This window comes from Lutra lutra, chromosome 8 (assembly GCF_902655055.1).
Source record: "Lutra lutra chromosome 8, mLutLut1.2, whole genome shotgun sequence".
In the NCBI taxonomy this organism is placed as follows: Eukaryota; Metazoa; Chordata; class Mammalia; order Carnivora; family Mustelidae; genus Lutra; species Lutra lutra.
In genome coordinates, this window is record NC_062285.1 from 85,595,857 (window position 1) to 85,614,736 (window position 18,880).

The 18,880-nt window shown below is 40.3% G+C and overlaps 1 protein-coding gene across 1 annotated transcript in view; it reads right to left on the reverse strand.

The window, feature by feature from the left end:
• Positions 1-18,045, reverse strand: part of DERA (deoxyribose-phosphate aldolase) — a 115,453-nt gene extending 97,408 nt beyond the window's left edge. Inside the window, exon 1 of the mRNA XM_047740914.1 lies at positions 17,877-18,045. Within this exon, the coding sequence (XP_047596870.1) occupies positions 17,877-17,907 (31 nt within the window). The 5' untranslated portion in view covers positions 17,908-18,045. The remainder of the gene's footprint in view (positions 1-17,876) is intronic.
• Positions 18,046-18,880: the final 835 nt, after the last annotated feature.

The window sequence follows — 18,880 nt, forward strand, 5'->3', positions numbered from 1 at the left end:
GCGACTGCCTTCTGTTCAGGTCATGATCTTGGAGTCCCAGGATTGGTCCTGCATCAGGCTCCCTGCCCAGCGGGTGTCTGCTTCTCCCTCTGACCCTCCCCCATCTCATGTCTCTCTCTCACTATCTCTCTCAAATAAATAAAATCTTAAAAAATAAAAATAAAAACAAAATTTGTACCTCTGAATTTTGAAACCCATGCCTACTTTTACCAAAAAAAATTGCTATTCTAGTTGAATGGCATAGAAGTACTTGTCTATGATTATTTACCTAACATGGCCATAGAGTGACACCAAGGAGACTGACCTGAATGAAAAACCTACTCCATAGTCTGGGTATTGATCAGTTTCCACAAATGCTGATGGCAGAAAAAAAAATTAGAAAAATAAAAGAATATGGGATGAATAAATTACCATCTGGCCAAAAACAAACAAACAAACAAAAAACAAACACCCCAGTGATACCTACCTTCTATCATATTTCGATATGAAGGAAAGCGAATCACTGTAAAGGTATTGGGTACATCTCTAGTTTCAACCCCATTACATTCCAGCAAACACTGGGGCTCCAACTGCCCTAGGTCCTTTGAATCTCTTCCTCATAATCCCATGTTACAGTCTAGTCAACAAATATCCTTGTTCACAATCAGTTATTCGTTGGCTTTAAGGTCAGAACTTTCCACCATCCCTACTGAATCTGTGTAAAGGGAAGAGTAAATAATTCTCATTGTAGCTTACTACGTTCCAGGCACCATGCCAGCTGCTCTACTTATAATACCTCATTTAATCTTCGCAATCATTCTACGACCTAGCCTTTATCCACCACCTTATTTTAAGTGTACAAATTCAAAAAATCACAGATGGACGAATCACGATCTGAATCCCAGGCAGTCTGACTTCAAAGTCCAACTTCCTTTCGCCCCAAAAATCTCTATGTAATTAAATGGGTAACCATCTCAAGCACAGATGTTTGCAGAAAATTTTAATCCGGGTCATCTAGAACTAAAGAACCAAATTCTCAAACTTGAACAAAGAGTTCATCCTTAAACTATGTGAATTGAGCGAACAGCCAAAGTGAAATAAGTTTGGAAAGAAAAAGAAAAATTTAAGAAAGAGAAACATTTCTGGTAGAGCTACCATATGTATTACACAAGCCTTAAATCACCTCCTCCGTACCCTTTGATTTGCAGAAAATATCAAATGCTTTCCAGATCCCTACTTACCACCGTCTCATGCTCTCTGGTAATGTCTTTATCTGTGTTCAAAAATATATTTAAACACACGCAGAAGGAGCTTGGCATGTAGGTGTACCCCTTAAGCAGCAGGCATCTAACATGTGCTAAATACCCTGCCTGTAAGCAGACAGGGCTCGAGTTGATATTGTCTTCCAAAATAAACAAACAAACCCCCGCTACATTATGGAGCACAGTGATTGCCAACACTGCCTGGGAGTATTTGTTCCAAACTGATTCTGAGTGGTATTCACCACCTGCTGGGTGCTGATTCAAAACACGGCTTCCCCCAGCATCTCATCTCCTTCTGCAGTGTCTCTTCAGCAAGTTCTTTCATGGCACAGGTTTTGACAAGGTGGCTGATTTTCCCGGTGCTTTCAGATGCTCTGTGACAAGTCATCAGAAACTTTAAGCCCCACCGCCCCTCCTTACACAAAGTCATTAGATGTGCCAACTCCGAAGTTGGTCTGAGTGAGCTCCAGGATAACACGTGGCGGCCACGTTCATCTGGAAGCATTTCCCCCTGGAGGTGCACCCCAGGTACCCTGGGCTTCCCGTAGCCAGCTCTGGGGGCCAGGGGGACCCGAAGTAGCTGTGGAAGTCATGCAACTGTGTCAGCTCTCTAGGGAAGCTGGGTCTTGTCCTGTTTTCCAGAGAAGGCTACTCCTGTCTGTAGGCAGAATTTAACAGCTGGAGAAGGCTGAGAGACTTGACTTAAGGTCGACTCGACAAAACACAGAGTGGCCAGAAGAGAAAATGGTGGGATTTCAGATATAGCAAGAAGGCCCCGCCCCCATCACCCAATATTCCCTAAGGGTAAATATTTCAAATTACAAAATTAAAGTATCACTCCTTGGTACTTATTAAAGCTAGCTTTCCCAGGTACACGTAGCTCTTGATGCCATCAGTCTCTCAAACATGAGTGCGAAGTGTACTTTCTGTTCTCCCAGTGTTTGTTTGTTTATTTTTTAAAGATTTTATTTGACAGAAACACGGTGAGAGAGGGAGCACAGGCAGTTGGAATGGGAGAAGGAGAAGCAGGCTTCCTGCTGAGCAGGGAACCTGATGCGGGGCTCCATCCCAGGACCCTGAGATCATTACCTGAGCCGAAGGCAGACACTTAACGACTGAGCCACCCAGGTGCTCCCTCCCAGTATTTAAACAAGGAGAAGGGTACCCTGAAAGTAGACCCCTCAGAGGTGTTTAAGATGTGCAACAAGAGGCTTGTGCACCCAGAGGCAAAACGTCCCCTGCTTCATAAGGAGTATCCCCGACACCAGCTGACTCAGTTACTCTGGGATTAATGATCCAAACAGGTGGATCTACACCCCTGGTCTTTTCCCATTCTCACTGCTTACCCATGGCATGTCCAGCATATAGTCCAAAATGTAGTTCTGTAACAACAGAATGTTTTTCTAGAGATACACATCAAAGCTGTAGGGGCAAAATGGCATGATGTCATTTTGAGTTTTAAGTTACTACAGCAAAAAAGGAGGGCGAGTAGAGCAAGTATGGCAACATTGATTTCTGTTGTAACTGGGGGACAGGTATACGAGTTTATTACACTAATCTCTCCACTTCTGTGAATGTTTGAAAACCTTCATAATTAAAAGGTTAAAAAGAATCAATTGGTCCATCAATATATATTTATTAAGAATCCTCCAGGAGCCCAATATAGAACTGGTGACATGAGATAACAGTAAACCACTGCTTAGAAATAAAAGCAGGCAGGCTTCAAATTTACCTTTCTGGCATGTTGCCAGGAATCAAAGAGCAAGGAAAGGAAAGGGCTCTGATCCATGAATAGGGATTTCACAGCATCCGCAGATGGTGTTCATGCACACCACTCGTTAGGAGAGCCCAGCAGCATTTCCCAGACAAGGCTCCTCATCTGGACCAGAGAATTTAAAAATGATCTGAATGACTATTTTCTCATTCTGCCCCATGGAGAATACCCTTCTGGATGCACCAGAAAGAACTTAATATGTGATGATATAATGGATGCCTTAGGGCAGTAAAGCTCAACTCTCACGCAGAACCCCAACTGCAGAAGGCTACTAGAACCTCCTCCAGAACCCTCCTGCTCTTAGTTTATTTATTCACATTTCTACTAGCCCTGAGGCTCTTGTCTCAAGCACATTAGAAAGAGCAAACAAATCAGAAGGTAGGAACCTTTACAGAATAGTGATCACAGGAAAGAAATTTAAAAGTTTTTTAAAAGTGCACTCAGTGAACCAAAAAAGCAAAGCAGCCTCACCACCTAATTAGAGGAAAGTAGCTCTAAAAGCCTCATGAGTCCATTTATGCCTTTTATACTAGAAGTTAGTATTTACTGAGTACTTACAATCTGAGAACTCACAAGGAGTTACATGCTTGCAACGATGATCCTCCAAGCCCCCCAAAACTCTTAAATTCTACTCAGTGTATTCTCCATCACACAGGAACGAAACCTTCAGAGTTCTAGTGCTCCATGGGATAAATCTGGGGAATTTTTATTTCCTTCTTTATATTTAAGAATTTTCAAAAACTTGTATAATGACTGTGTATTGCCTTTGTAAGTAGACCAAAACATCTTTTAAAGATACTTAATTTTACAAAAATTTCATCCCAGGTGACATAAGTTTTAAGCATGTTAAATACTCCACAGTGATTCATTCTCCAAAGTTCACGGCTAGGTATGCATCTTATATAGTAGTTATTGTCCTTGGTGTTAAGGAAAATGTGATAAAAATGGTGAGAAGAAAACTTATAGAGAAAAAAAATCAAAATAATTCAGGGTTAAAAGATAGCTATCAAACAAGAGGAGTAAGTTTCCATAGAAGGGGGCAGAGAATCGGGCTTGACCTGGGCAGGGGCGGGTAGAGGTAACAGGAACAGGCCAAATGACCCAGGATCCTCAAAGAAAGAACAGAAGTGTTGGAATTTGCACACCAGGCGATAAAAAACCACAGTAAGTTCCTGGAAAGGGCAACAATGTTTCTTCATTCATTCCATTTAATAAACGCTGATTAAAAACAAATTACATCATGAAAAGTAATTCTTCCTAAAATACTGTTTGTTTCTAAGTGCAAGGAAGGATACAGAGACCTAACAAACACAGATCCTACCCTCAAGCAGCTTATTAATAAAGTATCATGACAACATATAAACACAAGATGGAAATCAGTAGGTACCAGAAGAGAAGGCAGAGCACCTCAGCAGACGGTGATGAACAGTTCGATAGAGGAAACAAAGACTCTTCGGGGAGAAGATAAAATAATGAAAACAGTATTTTAGGGCTGCCTGGGTGGCTTAGTCATTGAGCGTCTGCCTTTGGCTCAGGTCATGATCCCAGGGTCCTGGGACAGAATCCTGCATTGGGCTCCCTGCTCAGCGGTAAGCCTGTTTCTCCCTCTTCCTCTCTCACTGCTTGTGTTCCCTCTCTCACTGTCTCTCTCTCTGTCAAATAAATTAATAAAATCTTAAAAAACAAACAAACAGTATTTTAGGAAGATTACTGGAATAATGGCTACCATCTATCAGTCACTTATCAAGTTAAGGGTGATCCAATAGTATTTCTCATTGAATACTGACACTAACTCTGCCATGCAGGCATTAGTTCCATTTGACAGATGAGGAAACTGACACTCAGAGATGAAATCACTTGTCCAAGGTCACTCAGGACACGTCAGGGCTAAGATTCAAACACAGGTCTCTATGATTTTATACCCAACTTACTTCTAGAATGTTATACATACAATCAGTAGAGTCAGGAACACATTTACTTAATTTCAACTATTCGACATATACCTTTAACGGAATTTAACAGACATTTCTATTTCCAGTCTTGTGAGACGTCCTCTCTAGCTAAACCCATTCACTACTTCCTGAGAGCACTATTTTGCTGTCCCCACTAACTCAAGTATTTCCTTTGACTAAAGACAGGTTATGTTAATTTGATTAAGTAGGAGTATATACTTCTCATGAAATGGAAGTACATCTCAAAGAAGCCAAATAATCAAAATAGAAAATCTAAGAAGATAAATGTAATTTGTTCTGTGTGAACAAACAAGAAAAAGTTGAGCTGAATATAGATTTTTCCTGGGGCCAATAAGACAGACCAGATGTGGAGAAATCAGCTAGGAGGCCACCATTGTGATTTAGATATGTCACAGAACAAGCCGAGCATAGGAATAAAAGAGAGGAAAAAGGGGTGAATCCACAAGATATTTTTTATGGAAGATACAGTAAGACTATAATCAATATTCTGCCATGCAGAGGAATAAATACAAAATAAAAGGCTCTGCCTACATAAAGATTTATGAAGTCAAGATTTACACTCATGAAACATCTAGAGAGAAAGAAAATATGTATTCAATCATGTTCAATCATCAGAGAAAGGGGGAAAGGGGAATGTAAAACAATCACTGGAACTCGGAGCCTCAAAAGCCAGAGAGGACTGTGATGGCCAGGGGAAGAATAAAAACGTATGAATTCCAAGCACAGGGAACGTCATAGACCTATGATTCCACAGAATAGTAATTCTAAGTAATGACCAGAAGATTCAAAAGTTCAGAACTGGAAGGATTCTCAGAGATGTGTCTGATTTTTTGTTTAATTTTTTAAACAGACTTCATTATTTTTTAAATTTAAACTTTATTTTTTCAGTGTTCCAAGATTCACCATTTGTGCATCACACCCAGTGCTCCATTTGTTAGGGAAGTTTAGGTTCACAGCAAAATTGAGCAAAAGGTACAGAGACTGCCCATCTCCCTCTGCCTCATACATGCACAGCCTACCACCATTATCAACATTCCCCACCAGAGCTGGACAGAGGTACAACCGAGGAGCCTCCATCATGTAAGCCAGTACACTGACATCCCCTGCCCGAGATCACAGGACCAGATGCAGAGGTAGGGCAAAATGCTGAGGTCCCGATCCTACATTCTTCCCAAATAAACCAAAATGCATTCAGTGAGGCATACACAGCCAAGTAGATTCCCACCATTCATCCCACAAGATACCAAATTTCAACTTGGTCTGTAAAAGTAACCACGGTCATATGCAAAAACAACTTTGTTTCGGGAGCACTGTTAGCATCGATGGCTGTTGCCTAGATGCTTCATGCTAATTACTTGCCCCCCCCCCCCGTTTCTCTATATTATGTTATTACCAAGGGAATACCACAACCAATCAAACACAGTATCCATCTATAGATTGAAACAGATTTTTTTTCTTCCTGAAGCCAGATCTATGGAGGTGTTTTTCACTCACAGAAATCTGGATCAGATCTTTGCCTATGTGAATAGATTTCCCACAGTATTTTAAAATGATAATCTAAAGGTTAATAAGCCAATGTTGACTGGTTCATCATTTGAAACAGAGCAGCTGCATACGGTGAGGACGAGCAAAGTCGCTATGGGAATAGCAGCGAGCTTCCCCAGTGACTGTAGTTTGATTAAGGGAAGTTTCTCAAGGGCAGGGACTCCTAATTTCTACTGCTCTTGTGCCTTTCACAAAGACATGAAAAGTACAGAGTATACAGGAGGTACTCTCTCTCTCTCTCTCTCTCTATATATATATACATATATATGTACATATATGTGTGTGTGTGTGTGTGTGTATACACCTGCTGAATAAAAGAATTTGAATTATAATAATGATTGTATCCTGAAGAGCCAAACGTTGGGAAATAAAGAAAAAGGAAAATAGGGGCGCCTGGGTGGCATAGTCGATTAAGCATCCAACTCTTCATCTCAGCTCAGGTCTTGATCTCAGAGTCCTGAGTTCAAGCGTAGCATGGGGTGCATGCTGGGCGTGGAGCTTACTTTAAAAAAAAAAAAAAAAAAAAAGGAAAATAAACTCTGCTTATTAAGACAGAAGACTAAGATATGTTTCTTGTTTCTCCTTCGGAAAACTATCAGAAGCACTGAAGTTTCTCCCTATATAGTAAAAGAGAAAAAAATCTCTCTCAACACATCAAAACATACAGAGCTTGAGCTACTTGGCCAAATACAAATATAACGAGAATTGTCACAACCTACCTTCCCACCGAATTCACAATACAAACTTAATTAATAATCTCCAAGGAAACATCAATATTTTCTTTTCTTTCCACCAACAAATTAACTAAATCACTCTTCCTGGTAGATCACCTTGCATCTCCAGGTAATGAGAAATGTTTAGGTCTGTCTGCTCCAGTGCCTGAGAACACAGAGAAGATACACTCAGGTCAACTTCCAAAATCACCATGAAAAGCACTTATATTTCCCATTAGTCATTGGCATTATTTGAATAAAATATGCTCCTTTTCAGACACAGTGCACTTTCAGTTAGGTGCAACCATGTACCTGCCTAACCCCCTTGATTTTTCCAAAATGCCTTCATGCTCATTTCTTCAATTCCTGCAATCAAAAAATAAAAGGCTAATTTCTGCTCAAACTTGCTTACAGAAATGTTGTTAGCCAAATATAAAAAATATGATAAAGTAATTAAATGTAAAAAAGTGACAGAGGATTTGTCAAAAATGATTTAGAGTAACTGAAGATTCTCTGACTCTGTAATTAATCTGGGTTACTCTACAATTTCCTTAAGGGTTCTGAATCTGAAGTGTTCACAGGAACCCTCTGGGGAGCTTGGGAAAATGCAGATTCCTGGGCTTCTCCCCCTGCTGTGGATTCTTAAAGCTACTGAGGGGCTCAGAAATGTTCATTCAAGGATCTCAACATCTGAGATGAGGGGTCTGCATACCTTGAGTACTCTGGACACCTAGTTTAGTGTCAAATATTAAATCTGAATGAAACTTCACACACACACACACACACACTCCTACCCTGTGGCCATGGGGACAGGAGTGTGTCCAATAGGTGTTCAGTTGAAAAGCTTATCCACATCTGGATTACAAGAGTAGTTAATTCCGATATTCTTGCCAGACTCCAAAGACGGCAATCTTGACATCATTAACCACATTCCAAAAGAACCAAAGCACCAGTTAAGTGGCAGTCTTTCAGAAAGTTATTACCAGAAGCTACTCTTATCTCAGACTTTGCTTTAGGGGAGGAAGACCTGACTATACAAAGAGAGTCAGAAGCTGCAGCCAGTGTCTCAACATTTTAAAAATTCTGTAGAGTTTGCTGGAGCTGAGATGAAACATTTATCCTTCTCTTGCAACCACTTTGGTTTCCAGGGGACTGACTTACAGCTGAGGCAAGCTGACAAGAGGTACAGCCGTTAGACACACACACAACACGCACCAAAGTTAACTGAAAAATTTCAAAGTGCCTTTTTATGCCTTTAACTCAAAGACGAACACATTTCAAGGTGACCCAATCCTCAAGTGACAGACAGTGTTTTAAAAGGGCAGAGCTCTCCACTTAAACAATTTCGAGTGACATGTTTAAATCACATCCTCAAGGGCTCTATCTGCTGTCCTATTTACTAGTCTTTCTTTCCTGGCAGAGGCATCCCATTTTAAGTGAGCGCCTAAAGTTCATCTTCCTTCCTAACAATTAAAATCCACAGGGCTTAGATGCTTAAAAAAAATTTTTTTTTTAATTTTAAAATAACTGCCTTGGTTAATAAAGGCAGTTTTTTTTTTTAAAGATTTTATTTATTTGACAGAGAGAGATCACAAGTGGGCGGAGAGGCAGGCAGAGAGAGAGAGAGAGGAGGAAGCAGGCTCCCCGCAGAGCAGAGAGCCCGATGTGGGACTCGATCCCAGGACGCTGAGATCATGACCTGAGCTGAAGGCAGAGGCCCAACCACTGAGCCACCCAGGTGCCCCCCAAAATTTTTTTAACTTAAGAGGTACCATGGAGGACTTTCAATTATTTAATTATACAACCAACCCCGATTATTACTTTATAGTTTTTTTCCCCATTTATCAGAACAGTATCAGAATAATAAAAGACAACCTCATCAACACTCACAAACAGTAGAAGACTTATAAGGTAAAAAAGCATTCAGAAAAGGATGCCCACTTTAAAATCTAAAAATGTACATAATTGTTATATTGACTGTGTATGTATTTCATACACAGAAGAGGAGGGATTATTTTCTTTCTTCACTAAAATATTACTCTTAGCCCTTATAAGAGAATGAGAAGATTACACTAGAAATCTAAAAATTGCGCTCCTACAGGTAACGAAATACACCATACTGGTTTTACTCAATCCCTCTGCAGAAACTACTCCCTGTCAAAAATATCCCCTCCCCTAAACTCTCTGTGAATTCCTCTGTATCTCTGCAAACTGACTACTTCTCCGTAATGATTTACAGGACTGTCTCCCTTAGTTGACTGGGAGCTCCAGGAAGAGCAGAGAACAGGTAATGCTTACTTTGAAATCCCAGCCATTACTATAAGCATCCAGAAACAAGTGCCATGAACAGCAGGCACTCCACATATTTTGTTTTTTTAAAAAACTAGAAATTTATAATATATAAGAAAATTTTTAAATAAATAAATAAATAAATAAATAAATTTAAAAAGTGTATTCTTGTCCCCCCTTCCCTTTCTGACCATTGTTTGGAGAGGGCGGGGTGGGGGGAGGATAAGCAAGGTTTTTATTATAGAGAGAGATATAGATAGATGATAATTAGATAAATATAGAGTAATGTGTGTGTGTGTGTGTGTGTGTGTGTGTAGTACATACATTCTCTAGCTCTGCCAAGTGGGAGGCTTGGGAACAGAGACACTCCATTTACCATGAGCAGACCAACTGCCCAGATCTTGGCTTCTAAATACCATTATCCATCAGAAGAAACACTCCTTGGAGAAATGGCTGGCTCTGGTGCTACGGCAGGGAAAGTATAAAATAAGCCTGGACGTGAAGCTGGAAAATGAGAAAGTACTTAAAAGTAATGGTCATGGGGCGACTGGGTGTCTCAGTGGGTTAAACCTCTGCCTTTGGCTCAGGTCATGATCTCAGGGTCCTGGGATCAAGTCCCGCATTGGGCTCTCTGCTCAGTGGGGAGCCTGCTTCCCCCTCTCTCTCTGCCTGCCTCTCTGCCTACTTGTGATCTCTCTCTGTCAAATAAATAAATAAAATCTTAAAAAAAAAAAAAAAAAGTAACGGTCATGTCAAAAAGAAGAGAGAAGCCAGGCTGACGGGGCTCCCATTACCAAAATCGGAAACAATCTGAATATTAAATAATAACAGTAATAATTATGACCCATTGGGAAGATATGAAACCTCAAATACATACTAATATAAACAAACAAACAAACAAATTGGAAGTTTGCAGAGACAGGATATTTAAATAGTTGCAAAGCATCACCCCACAGGGAGCCTGGGTGGTTCAGCAAGTTAACTCTTGATCTCAGCTAAGGTCTTGATCTCAGGGTTATAAGTTGAAGACCCCCATTGGTTAAAAAAGAACAATAACAACAAAAAGTACACCCCCACAAAATACATATTAATCACAAAGGTTAAAAACGAACTTTACTGTGGGAAGGCTAGCAGATACCACCTTAACGGAGTGATCAAAATGAGCATCATCTATAATGAGACAAATCAAAATTGTGTGCTTACCTAAGAGCATGCAACAAGAAGAACACAGATCTGTTCTGTGATATTCATACCAAAAATGCATAACCTACATCTAACCACGAAAAAACAATGCAGACAGAAACTTAGGAACATTCTACAAAGCAACTGGCTTACAGATTGCAAAAATGTGAAGACGCTTCAAGTCAATCAAAGACGAATGATTCCTTACTGAAGAAGACTAAAGACACAGGACAAAGGCAACATGCGAATCTGAGCTGGATTTTTTTTTTAATAAAGTACCTTATTTGAACAACTGGCTACACCTGAATGAAATTCACGGACTGGACAGTAATAATGCATCAATGTTAATGTTCTCATTTTAATGGCTGCGATGCCGTTGTAGCCATTGAGAAACAGATCCTTGATGAAATACTCAAACGTCCAGAAGTAGTGACACATCATTTCAGTCGGCCATTTTTCTCAAATGGTTCAGAGGAAAAAAATCTTTCTACTATCCTTACAGCTTTCCTAAAAGCTTGAGGCTGTTTTAAAGTTAAAAGAAAAAGTATAGCAAAAAAAAAATTTTTTTCTGTTATTCTGGTTTATATTCCATATTTAATGGGATAATAAATTCATCATTACCAATATCATAATTACATAAAAATAATTACTTTCATGTTATCTTTCTTTCCTAGCACCTAGAATACTGTGAACACGTGCACAAGCATACATGTGTACATGCACATGTGTGCGTACAGGTGCCCCCCCCACACACACACGCATGAAGCTATGGTACAAAGAACTTTCAACCAGAAGTTCTGGATTTGAATCATGACCTCAACTCTTACTATGAAACATTAAACAACTTACTTATGCTCTCAATGCTTTAGTTTTCTCATCAATGCAATAATTAATACTTTTCCACAAAGGATTACCAGAATTAAAAGAGAAAATGTTTGAGAAATTACCCTATTAAACCTAAAAAATATATACATATGTTAAGTATTAAGGAGAAAAAGTAACTGGATTCAGATATAAAATTCACACCAACTTAAAATATTGTACAAATCAATTATAATGTTAAAAAAATCACAGGTTAACTCTACTTGGGCCACTCTCTGCAGAAATCTATAAATTTTTAAATTCCGTTCTTACTTAACCTGAGCTACAGCCAAATTTTCACATGCCATCTAATAAAGAATACGCTACCCTACTGTTTTTAAGCAGGGATTGGCTTTTGTAACTCAAAGAAAGATTTTAACATCCTTCCGTCTCACTAACTAGCTAAATGGAATTCTTCAAGGGTGATTTATGCCATTTCTCCCCTAAAATCTATAGATGCCTTAAACTGTTTGCCTTGTTTACAACTAAAGAGACTTCAGTTCTCAGGAAACTATAGAGGTCTCAGAAATCGAAAAAGCAAAATGAACAAAATTCATTTCAAATCAACAAAATAAAATAATTACAAATTTTCAGTATTTTTTTTAAAGATTGTATTAATTTGACAGAGAGAGAGAGCAAGCAAGCACAAGCAAGGGGGGAGTGGCAGAGGGGGAGGGAGAAGTGGACTCCTCGCTGAGCAGGAAGCCAGAAGTGGGACTGGGTCCTAGGACCCTGGGATCATGACTGGAGCTGAAGGCAGATGCGTAACTGACTGATGCCCCAAATTCTCAGTATTTATTTCTTTATTTTCTTTCCTTCTTTTTTTTTTTAATCTTATTTTCTTATTTTTTTTTTTAATCTTTAGATGATATCAAGAGACAGGACTGATTCTTAAACCCAGCAAGCTAAGGTACACCTAAAAAGAGCTGGAGTTTTATAAAAATACAGAGACAAGAAAAAGAAATAAAAAAACCTAAAACCTCTTTACTCTGATCACTTGGCAATTACTGCCAGGTCCTCACCCCATGATGCCCTGAGGCACATCAGCATACCTACATAAAGAATTCCCAGGAGTACCTGGGTGCAACAGCTCGTGAGCATCCAACACTTGGTTTCAGCTCATGTCATTATATCTTGGGTCGTGGGATCAGGCCCCACCTTGGGCTCCATGGTCAGCGGGGAATCTGAGATTCTCTCCCTCTGCCCCCCCTCTGCTCTCTCTCTCTTGCTCTCTCTCTCAGATGAATAAATAAATCTTAAAAAAAAAAAAAAGTTCCCAGAGAAAGGCTGGTTTTAACATGTCATCCCAGAAAATTTCTTACTCAGTAACATGTAAACCTACTCTCCTAACATGCCAAAAACTGGATATTTCCATTCTCTCTGAAGATAAACTTCATCTTCTCTGAAACAAATCTCAGTGGTTAAGATGTGGATTACTGGGGGGGGGGGGGGGCACCTGGCAGGCTCAGTTGTACAACACTTGAGTCTTCATCTTGGCATCATGAGTTCAAGCCCCACATTGGGCACAGAGTTTACTTTTTAAAAAAAGGAAAAAAAGAAGAAAGAATGAAAAAGGTTAAAAAAAAAAAAAAAAGGGGGGCGCCTGGGTGGCTCAGTGGGTTAAGCCACTGCCTTCGGCTCAGGTCATGATCTCAGGGTCCTGGCATCGAGTCCCGCATCGGGCTCTCTGCTCGGCGGGGAGCCTGCTTCCCTCTCTCTCTCTCTCTGCCTGCCTCTCTGCCTACTTGTGATCTCTCTCTGTCAAATAAATAAATAAAATCTTTAAAAAAAAAAAAAAAAGATGTGGCTTATTGTAAGAAAAGACACAGGCAAAAGCTAAGAGAGTCACCAGCTGTTGACTTGCCTTCTCTTGTATTACAGATTGAGTGCCCCCAACTAGCACCCAGAGACCACCTGTGGTGGTGAAGCAGGCAGTGTCAGCACCAAACCACCTACGTTTGAATTCTGGCTCTGCTGCATCAGCACTGCCTAAGCTCTGCCTAACTGGTTTTTGGCAAGTTACTTAAAACCCTCTGTGCCTCAGTTTGCCCATCTGTAAAAAGGGCATCATAATAGAATCTTCACAGGGCCGTTGTGAAGAGTAATTGAGATAACAAAAAAATGTATTTAACACAAGGCCCGGGCACATAACTGGAACTCTATGTTAACTACTATCTTTGTACCTAGCATCTAGGCACAGTGTCTGGCATATGGTCGGTGTTAAAGAATTATTCTCAAGCATCCGGTGCTTGGCCTAACTTTAAGATTTAAAATTTCATTCCAAATATTTTTTAAAAAATTGTTTAAAGATAACTTTGCAGTGGAAAAAAATCACTATTACCAAAATCTACATTCTACATCAAAGTTATGCTTTATCAGGAGGGGCAAAAATGAGCTCCCTATATTCTTGGTTCTTATCTAAGTTCCTCAAGGGAAAATAAAAGTTATAATGTAAGAAGACAGAACACTTGGTTATCACAACCCATTTAAGGTACAGTTTAGGCATATCTATCTGATTTCTTAGACAAAAATAAATGAAAAATAACTGCTTATCACATTTGCAATCATTTTAATTGTAGCTCTGGCGTGATGCCCAGCTCCTGAATCAGACCCAGGTCTGTGAAAGCAGGAACTATCCTTGTCCATTTTGTATCCAAGGTAATACTACCCGGGGCACAACGGGTACTCAATATCTACTTTTTGAATGAATAAATATGCTTCATAAAATACAAAATCCATCATGGTTCTTGGTTTGGCAACTAGCCAAGGCTAATCTCCTTTATTTGTGTTTTAAACAAATAAGCTACCCTTTCTATTTGTTCTGACCTGCACTACATAGAGGACCTCCACAGAGTAAAATAATCTTCATATTCCTCAGGAATCATGGTCCGTGGTCATTCCAACTGAGGACATATGCCTAAACCCATCTCTTGTTAATGCTATACAGAAAAGCCAGAGAATTGTCTCTATCCCTCCAAACTAAAATTCAGCTTGCAATTACTTTTTTTGTTATTGTTTTTCAGAGAACTTTGAAATTTTTCTTTCTGTACACAAGAGCTTACAGATATACAGATACCCAGTAGGGAGATCCTTAGAAGTCACCTAATACAATAGCCCCATTCTCCAGATGCCTCCAAAGAAAATCACATTTGAAAGGAAGCCACATAGTCAACATCCTTCATAAGCCTCTTGACACAAAAGTAACAAATTTAAATTTTAATAATATTCAGAAAAGAGGAAGGTGTTCATCCACCAGCACCTGCCTACACAGAAGGTCTAGGTGGATGCCCCAGTTCTCCTAAGCAAGGAGTAGTTCTAAATTCATTTGTTCATTCAATAAACATGTTTGAGGGCCTCTGGTGTGGTGGACACTATTCTAGGTGCCTGAGACACGTCAGTGAGCAAAAAGAAAGATCACTGCCTGCGCTGTAGCTACATTTTAGGCAAAACTCTGGAGGTGCCTAGGAAAATAAAGAACACATAGAATTAATAGAATACATAGGGCAGGAAGTGTTCCATAGCACCATGAGATCATTAAGCTAGTGGTTCTCAAACTTGGGTGTGCTTCAGAACCCCTCAGAGGGCTGATCAATACTCAGAAGGCCCAACCCCACCCCAGAGCTTCCGATTCATTAAGATCTCAACAGGGCCTGAGAATTTACATTTCTAATATGCTCTCATACACTGTCAACGCTGTTAGTCCAGGAAGCAAACTTTGACAACCACTGACCTACTTGGAAACAAATCAAGTAGCTTGGCCAGAGCCAGAGGCTACTCAATACCAGACCCAGATTTAGGGGGTTTTCCCCTCTTCTGACTCCAAACTGATTAAGCTTTTATGAGGATACAGCTGTCACTTATCCACTTAAGGCAAACACTGCCCAAAGAAAAAGGTTTTTTAGCTTTATGCTTGAGTTGGAGAAAATCAGAAAAGAATGTTTTAAGTATAAAACACGTTAAGCAGACAGCACTGATCCTAAACACAGACATAAAAATTAACATTAAAGTTAGAGGATTTGTTTTCTTTCACATATCAAAATGCCATGATAAAAGAATGTTTTCCCTAAAGGGTCTTATCATGAGGGTGAGATTCAGTCTCAAATGAGCCTATTTATTTTAAAAAAGTCTATTAACTAGAACTATATACACTAAAATATAAATAACTGATTGGATTAGTAATAATATTAGTCTTTTTGTGCTAATTGTATTTTCTAACATTTTTACAATAAACATGAATTCCTTTTGTAACAAGGAAATACAAGTTAATTTCTTTAAAAAAGTAGTGACCATGTTTATTCAAAAAGACTTTTAATTAGAAAATTATAAAAGGCATCAGTTAATATACTGCATAAGTTAATACTGAATGATTTTTTTCCCCAGTACATAAATAATTCAAATAACTTATTTTACATTTTAGGCTAAACCTCTGTCTGGATTAATGATTAATACCAGAGAAGGAAAAAATCCTTGAAATTTATCTGATTTTATTTAAACAAAGAGAATAAAACAAAACTATGATCCTTTAAATAGTTGCATAAAAATCAAATTTACTATTATTCTATATAGCAATTGTTTTTTATCTTTATTGCTACTTTAACAAATGTAGGGATATGATGCTAATTCTAATAAAGAAAGCAAAATGTCATGTGTCAATTATGCCAATTAAAAAAAAGAAAGTAAAAATGGGGGCGCCTGGGTGGCTCAGTGGGTTGAAGCCTCTGCCTTCGGCTTGGTCATGATTTCAGGGTCCTGGGATCAAGCCCTGCATCAGGCTCTCTGCTCAGTGGGGAGCCTGTTTCCTCCTCTCTCTCTGCCTGCCTCTCTGCCTACTTGCGATCTCTGTCTGTCAAATAAATAAATAAAATCTTTTTAATAAATAAATAAATAAATAAATAATTAAAAATTTAAAAAGAAAGTAAAAATGGCTTCAATTGTATTTCTTGAAAAACAATAAACAGATGTCTAAGTTTTGGAAAAAGAGTGGAGTGTCCTCAATCTGTACAAAGTTAGAGAGCCATATCCCTGAAAATACCAAGGTAAGACCTACACTCAATTCCTGTGCCCCATTCACTATATTTCTGGACCTCCTAATCTAGGGAATACTCATTTATTACCAAAGTCCACATTTCAGGGATACAACTAGAATTTAAAACATAATCTGCTAAAGGGCAATGACTAAAGGAGAATCAATTTGGTGAAGAAATCAAGTGTATTCATAAAGACTCATGGTCACCATTTAACAAAAGTTCTGGACTACCTCTTGAAGTGTAGACGATTTCATCAGGATAGTCACTTTCAAAGGGAAAAAAAAGTGCCTTGTATGTATTATATAGAATCATAACTAATTTTCTGAAAATCAGGACTAAAACCAGAATTCTATACCATACTATTATTAATTAACTCTTCCTAGTTACCCACAAAGTACCAAACACTTTAAATCCTCTCATTTGATCTCCAAATCGCTCTTAGAAGTACAACCATTTTACAGATTAAGAAATTTAAGCACAGAGTGATCAAGTAATTTGCCCAAAGTCACAGAGCTAAAATAAAGATCCAGGATACAGATATCCCAGCTGTAATACTTAAACTGAGAGCCTTAACCTTTGGCTCTGATTATGGGTCTCAAGTTTGAATTACAAAGTTTTTACATTTTAGGAAATCAGAACTAAATTTTTCTTGCCAGTCATATTTGATAATATCAGTAAAATGAAAAATGATGAAATAATTCAGGCGCTTTCACAAATCTCTGTACTTCTAAAATCATACACAATTTACAGTGAGTTATACAGCACAGCGATCTGATAACTTTTCCATTAGCACGGACGTTTTAGGGGTACGGCTGTGGTAAAATTATCTACGGAAATCCAGCATTAAATCGCACAGGGGTTCCATTGAGCGGGTAAAGAAGGTTTTTATCTTGTTTTATTTGCGTTGGGGTTTTTTGTTTGTTTTGGGGTTCGAGGGTTTTGGGGTTTTGTTTTTGGAGTTTGTTCTTTGCAACCAGGGAGCTAGAAGGTGAACGACTTAAGCTGGAAAATGAGAAGTCGAATCCTTTCCTATGTCTTCCGCTCACCACACAAGGCCTGGGCGCCAATGTGCACAAGAGTTCTAAGTCTCGGCGGACCGGCCTTTGCTCCGGGTGGGGGCGGACCGACCCGGCGCCGCCGCCTCCCGCCAGGGCGAGCACCCCCGGCAGCGGACCCCAGGGCACCGGGCGGCGGCGAGCCCCGCGAGCGGCGGACGGCGGCGGCGGCGAGAGGCGAGGGAGACGGGCGGGGACGACCCGCGGGGCCCTTACCCAGCTCCGTGCCCCGGTTGCGCGCGGACATGGCGCGGGCCGCTGCAGCAGTCGCCGACTCCTCTCCGCCCAGTAACCCTGCGGCCAGCCCTTCCTGCTTCCCGCCCGCCTCGCGGCGTCGCTGCGCTAGCCCCGCCCCGCTGCCTCTGGGGGCAGGGCCGTGGACCTCGGTCCCCACGTCCAAACTCGGTCTCCGGGTGCGACCTCGGTCCGCGGCCCTGCGGGGTGGTCCTGCCGCCCCTCTCCTGCCCTCTGCCCGCAGCTGTGGGACTCGAGCACTGGCTCCCGAAATAATGCTACCAAAACCCGTTTTAAAATGTTTGAGGTGCCAAATGCACTGAATAAATACGTTTAGAAACTTTATAGTGTGAGATTAAATAACGAGAGGGGAGAGGATCCCTCCCAGTTACTGTCCAAGTGCAGAACTCTGCAGCCCCATACGTGAAGGGCAGCAGTGTAAGGGCGGCCAGCGAGAAACAGGGGCCCAGAGCACACTGACTTCCAACCTAGACAGGAGCAGCAGTTCTGTTGCCTGGCAGCGGGAGCCCGGGGCGGGGCGGGGCGGGGCGGGGGAGACACCCAGGCGCGAGAAGTCAGGTTTCTCAGCATAGCACTGATAGTAATTAAGTGGGACACTGGGCACATCAATTACCTAAGCTTCACTTTCCTAATCTCTAAGAAATGACCTTGACAATTTCTTGGAGCTCTAACTTCCGAATCTGTGATACTAACATTTTTTTCAGCCTAACTTTTCTGTAACCAGAGGTTAAAATTGTCTAGTCACTCAACATAGACTACTAGTCGATTCATCTCTACTCATAATCAGAGGCACCTCCACTTTGCTGGGAGAGGGAAAACTTGGTTGTGGCTTATCCACCACGAGCCAGTCACTGTGCTTGGTGTTTTTAGATACATGATAGCATTTGAGTCTCGGAACAATCCTGCCAAGTACGCATTATGTCTCTATTGCTACACCTGCAGACACCAAGGTTCTGAATAAAGAG